At 37.5% G+C, this 6,398-nt stretch overlaps 1 protein-coding gene across 1 annotated transcript; it reads right to left on the reverse strand.

Annotated features, from left to right (window-relative positions):
- Nucleotides 1–1,698: 1,698 nt before the first annotated feature.
- gjd4.L (gap junction protein delta 4 L homeolog) lies at nucleotides 1,699–6,057 on the reverse strand. The gene is made up of 2 exons (XM_018267163.2): nucleotides 5,622–6,057; nucleotides 1,699–2,862 (listed from the first exon to the last, which is right to left on the reverse strand). The coding sequence occupies exons 1-2, from the start codon at nucleotides 5,683–5,685 to the stop codon at nucleotides 1,817–1,819; spliced, it is 1,110 nt and encodes a 369-aa protein (XP_018122652.1). The 5' UTR covers nucleotides 5,686–6,057; the 3' UTR covers nucleotides 1,699–1,816.
- Between the last annotated feature and the right edge of the window lie 341 nt (nucleotides 6,058–6,398).

Genomic DNA, 6,398 nt, shown 5'->3' on the forward strand with positions numbered 1-6,398 from the left:
CTCAGCTAATGCAGCTCAGATATCTCCTGCGCATACAGATTTATGGGAGGCAGCTGGCATGTGAGCAGACACAGGTTAAACCACAGAATGCCGACCCGTCAGCACCTCTTGTTCTCTAGTGCAGACAGATGGGAGTTCAGCTTTCTGCCCTGCAAAGACTATTATAACACAAACAGAGCGAGATGAGAAGCCAGGAAACGCACAATTTTACCAATCTATTTTTCCTTATATGTCTCTTTAGCAAGCTGCACTCTACAATGCAAATACCATGGAATGCTGGTCGGGGATCAATATTTTTGTGGGCTTTTACAAAAATATTAAATCTTAAAAGGCTGGTGTGTTTTTTTGAGTTGTTTAGCTTTTTATTCAAACGAGTATATATATTAACAAAGAAATATATATTGGGTGATCAGCGCCTGTGGCAACAGAAATTAAAAAACCAGCATAGCGTAATACGTTCATTTAAATGGGATGTCACCCTGTGTTCCAAATGGCTTATTAACAAATGTGCTCCCCTTTTGGGCAACTATTAGTTTAGAAACAGAAGACGTTCCAGGGGTAAGTATACAAAAGTGAAAGGTGTTTTCCTGTGCAACAATTAATAATGTGTTCCGAGATAGAAGCACCTCCACCCTTTTGGCAAATTGCCTACTTACAAACCACTCCTGTGGCATTGTGCTTATAGCAGATTCACTCTTTGATCTTTTCTCCAAATTGGCACTCTCTACAGGCTCCAGAACAGGGATAAAAGTCGAAGATAGTGTAATAACGTTTTATTAAAAAGATAATTAAAATCAGCAGTAAATGCACTCACATTTAACCCCCTTAAATGTGAGTGCAAATGCTTGAAGTTACCGGTTTATATTACACAGGGAACCTTAATAAAGACAAGAGAGTTAATATAATGCCCTACACATGAGCCCACTGTAAATTGAATGTTCCATGTTATGAAATGTCTGGAGAAAACTGGTTACCCCAAAAAAGTCTAAGTTAGGACTTTTACAGCCAATCCCACTTTAAAAAAGGAAAAGTCGCCAGCGTTTTTTGAACTTTAATGCATTTTTGGCTCACAGGATATGATGTAAGACTTCACCTGGTCTGAGGTGGTGAAGTCAACTCTGGCGAAAGAGGTAACGTTCAGTAAAATCCGCACTGAGTGTATCTGCGGATTAACGATTGTTCGCCAGATCGAAAAGTCGACTGGCGATAGAGTGCCGAATGAACGATAGCAACGGTCCGTTCGCTAGCGAATTGGCTCCTGAGCCTGTTAATGAATCAGCGATGTCCTTGCGGGTGGCAACGCTGGCAAAAAGTCGCTAGCATTAGCCACTTTGCCCTTTAGTGAATCGGCCCCTAAATCTTAGTGAAGGCTGTCTTTAGTGGAGATGCTCCTGTATTTATATTAAGAAACACAAGTTCTGGCCTGCAGTTGTGACTGTGGATAAACCCAGAACTCCTATAATAAAATTTAAAAACAAAACAGAATTTTTATTGATCATTTTTATAAACTAGTGTTAAAATAAAACTAAATACAAACACTGAACATTTGGGGGCATATTTATCAGAGATCCCTACAGTCTAGAGTGAAATTCCGCCACTCTCCATTAATTTGTATGGAATTTTTAAAGGCGTATTTATCAAAGGATGGACTTTCACTTCCACCCATTGATAAAAACTCTTTTAAAAATCTCATAAAAATGAATGGAGAGTGGTGGAATTTCACTCTAGAGGACTGTGGCCATCTCTAACTTCACTTTTGATAAATTTAGACTCTAAAACATCAATCACATAACAATGACCAAACATTTACCCATCGTTAAACCCACTCTGATTTCTTGGATTTGGACGCCGGGAGTTTTTCAGAGGGGCTGAATATTTCCAGATTGGAACTGCTGCCATTCTCTTTCTTTGGCTTGATTTGCCTTTGGGTGATGACATGGTGTTCACTCTGGGTGGATTTGCCGTCATTGGAAGCCAGACTTACTTGCCAAGCACACGATTTATTGCTGTTGGCGTTCATATTGGACTTCCCCACATTGTGGCCGGAACTTTCAGTTTGAAAAGAAGCCGTTTCCCCTTCATACGACGGCAGAGAATGGGAGTCGCCCTTCATTTTCTCCTCTATCTTTCCAAGGTCATTGGAAGCTGGATCAACATACAAGGCCATTTGCTCGGGAGCTCCGTGCAAGTTCGAATTTGGAGGTGAATCTGGACAGCAGCCGCCTTTTAGTGAGTCGTTTTCCAGCAAAAGCAGTTCTCTCTTGAGGCGCTCTGAGCGTCTTCGCCTGTGGATTACATACATGAGGTCCACCAGCCCAAGTATGAGAGATATCACGCCAATTCCCCAGATAAAGACCATCATGAGAGATTTTTCGGTGGGCCTAGAGATGTAACAGTCAACGCTGCTGGTACAAGGGGCCTGCGAACAGCTAAAACTCTTCGGAACGAATATTCCAAAGAGGAAATATTGACCCGTGCAGAAACCAGCCTCTATAGTAGTTCTCACGATTAAATGAACGATATAGGCCATGGAAAAGTCAGGGATCTCCATCTGTAAGCCCACGCCATGATAAGTAGGGGTGTTGCTTTTTCGGAAGTGATCATTTGTGGGTGCCATGTAGCCAACCACCCGGTGCAAAATGTGCACGGTGAACATAGCATAGGGAAGGAAGACTATCATGGTCTGAAAAAGCCAAAATCTCATGTGGGAGACAGGAGAGAAGATATCATAGCAGACGTTGGAGCAGCCGGGCTGCAACGTGTTGCAGATGAATCGCTCCTGCTCATCTTGATAGAGAGGGTATCCAGCAAATAACACCATAGCCATCCTCAGCAACAGCATTAATGTGAGCCATACCTTCCCTGAAACACAGAACAATCAATTTTTAATATCTTTTATTTCTATAGCATCACCCGGTTTAGATAACACTCTGCTTTATAAATAGACCACATTGTTTACCTAAAGCAGCCACATAATATTTTGTGAGTTGTATATGGGACCATGGCAGGGCGGTAAAGGAGGACATTAGTAAAGATGGCGTCACAGACCATTCATGTCTATGGAAACATTAAAGGGGTTGTTCACCTTTGAACTTTTAGGGAGTTATTTACTATACTCCAAATGCAAAAATCCTGAAAAATGTGTAATTTTTTTTAAAAAATCACAAATTTTTCTGAATTTACTAAACTGAGAGGATGGAAAAGTCTGAATCAGAAAATCTGGCACCTCAGACCTGTCGAGGTCGCATATAAGTCAACGAGAGAAGTCCCAACGATTTTTGGATGTGCGTTGGGTTTCATGCAATACCCCAAAGTTTTCAGGCAAAAAGCGTAAGAAATTTGAAAAGAAATTGTGAAAATCTGATTTTTTCCTGCAAAGCAAATTTTCGGGAAAATGTAATATAAATAAGCGTAAAAACCCCCAGTAGATTTGATCGGAGTTTGTAGCAGAAAATGTTGAGATAAAATTAGACTTTGATAAATAACCCCCTTAGTATGCTGTAGAGAGTGATATTCTGAGACAATTCTGAGCTACTGTTTTTTTTATTTTTTATTATCTGCGTTTTTTGCGTTATTTAGCTTTTTATTCAGCAGCTATCCAGTTTGCAGTTTCAGCCATCTGGTTGCTAGGGGTCCAAATTACCCTAGCAACCATACATTGATTTGAAAAAGAGACAGGAATATGAATAGGAGAGGCCTGAATATATATTTAGAAAGATGAGTAATAAAAAGTAGCAATTTTTTTTGATGGGGTCAGTGACCCCCATTTTAATAAAAAAAACTTGCTTTAAAAATTTGAATTCTTAAACCTGCCGAATTCCTGTATAAGTCAATGGGAGAGGTCCAGTGACCAACTTGAAGATGCAGACTTCCTGACATTTAAGTTTTTTTCAGATGAAAAAATAACTCGAATAGAGTTTGGTCAAATTTGAATCTAATTTTTTTTCGAGTTTTCGGGTCGGTAAAATTTGTCCGAGTTTTACATATTCGATTTTTTAAATAAATTATCGAATATTCGAATTTTGAGTAAAATCAAATTCATCTGAATTAAAAAAAAATCACATGAATTCGAAATTTGACCCTTGATAAATGTGCTTCTAAATCACATTAGTTTTCTTTTTTAACAACATTTCTCTATTTAAAAAAAATAAAATAAAACATTGAAAGCTATCGCTTTTTGTAGTAAATGAAAAACTTGGGTATGGTTATGGAAATACTTAATTGTTTTCCACTTATCTGTTCTATACTACACAGGATGTCATGATATAATCTTATATACACGGACCTGTTATACAGAATGCTTGAGACTTTAGAGTTTTCTAGATAAAGGGTCTTTCTGTAATTTGGATCACTGTACCTTAAGTCTTGTAAACAATAATTTAAACATTGTTTTGCCCTCCAATAAGGACTAATTATATCTTAATTTGGATTAATTACAAGTTGCTGTTTTATTATTACAGAGAAAAAAGAAACAAATTTCAAACATCTGAATTATATGACTAAAACGGAGTCTATGGAAGATGACCTTCCAATAATTCAGAGCTTTCTAGTAAACAGGTTTCTGGATAACAGATCCCATACCTGTATATATAAGCCCTATGGGACAGGGACTTTCTTTCTATTGTTTTAGTAACACTTAGGGGCACATTTACCTAGGGTCGAATATCGAGGGTTAATTAACCCTCGATATTCGACTGCCGAATTGAAATCCTTCGACTTCGAATATCGAATTCGAAGGATTTAGCGCAATTCGTTCAATCGAATGATCGAAGGAATAATCGAACGATTCAAAGGATTTTAATCCATCGATCGAAGGATTATCCTCGATCAGAAAAACCTTGTAAAGCCTAAAAAATCAAACGTTTTCAGGCAAAAACTCTAAAAATTAGAGCGATTCGAGGAAAAAAAACCTGAAAAATTCCAGCTATTCAGGGAAAAGCCTGAAAAATTTGAGCCATTCAGGTTTTCGCTCGATTTTATTCAGTTTTTCTGTGATCCAATTAAACCGAGTTTTCGTTATTAATAAATAAGCTAAAATCTGGCATGGGAGTATGGTTATGTTTTTTTATGAAATAAATTCAGATTTTACTAAATCACCCCCTTAGTGATATTAGAGCTATTTGAAACCATAATTATCCTCTATTTCTCTAAAACCATGAATGCCATGAAAGTTATTAAAAGATCTGTATATAAAAAGCACCAATGGAAAAAAAAAAAGCTGAATGATAAAAAAAAATGATAAAAAAAAAATCCTGAATATCTTCCTCTAAAAATTTGAGTTTTAGAGAAGTTTTTCGAAATGCAAATTTTAATAAAACATAAATCTTGAATGCGTTTATTTGCATTTTATTATTGTATTGACTCCTGTTTGTCCTATCAGCATTGATTGCACTGTAAGTAGCACTATAAAAACTATAAAAATACCTTTATTTACATGAAGATAGGAGCAATGCTATAATGCAGGCTGTATATGTTTAACGTTACTAAAAACTCATTTTGATTTCGAAAATAAATCACTGATTAAGACTGGGACATGTAAAGAATATAAACCTTGTGGTTAAATCTCTATCACACGATATCCAGCACTGTACAATGGCAAACAATGAATTTTAGACACTTACCGATCGCAGTAACACTGTAGTTAAAAGTGATAATTAAATATCCTACTGAGTCCAAATACTCCATAGTGGCCAATGTCTTCTTGCTCCCGATAACAAGAGATTTTTACAGCAGATGAAAGGAAAAACAAGCCATTGATGAACGTTCCATGAATGAAATCTATGAGTGTTTAACAGCAGCACATCAAGTCGCTGGCAGGACAGATTGTCCCCATGTATTACATGACTGTAAGGGACAGGGGAGTTGCTTGGAGGCTTCTGGTTGTGTCCTACACTCGCCTCTGTGACTTTACTAGGCTGACAACTGTTACAAGACAAAAGACAACAAGTCTCTTCCCAGCCATTGTCGTCTATTCTTACCACCCAGGAGCATTCCGACAGCCCCCAAATTGCTGGAATATTTGTTGAAAAAAAAGTGAGTGACACATCTATAAATTCCACCAAAGATGAAGGGACATTTCCCGGCAGTGTATCGGAAGTCTATAATATAGTGAATAAAGTACCCCCTCCTGTAAAATATAAGAATATTATAAGTTACCGAGGAGTTTCATGACCATATAAAAACCTGAGGCCGAAGGCCGAGTGTTTTTATACAGGTCATGGAACTCCGAGGTAACTTCTAATATCCTCATATTTTACAACAGGGGGTACTTTATTTATTATAATACACAAGTTTCAGTGAGTCATGTGACAGAAATGACATCAGAACTCACCGCTTGTAACTGATGACATCAGAACTCACCGTTTATAAGAATATAATTTACAAGATATTCATGGCTT

The sequence above is a fragment of the Xenopus laevis genome, chromosome 6L (assembly GCF_017654675.1).
Source record: "Xenopus laevis strain J_2021 chromosome 6L, Xenopus_laevis_v10.1, whole genome shotgun sequence".
In the NCBI taxonomy this organism is placed as follows: domain Eukaryota; kingdom Metazoa; phylum Chordata; class Amphibia; order Anura; family Pipidae; genus Xenopus; species Xenopus laevis.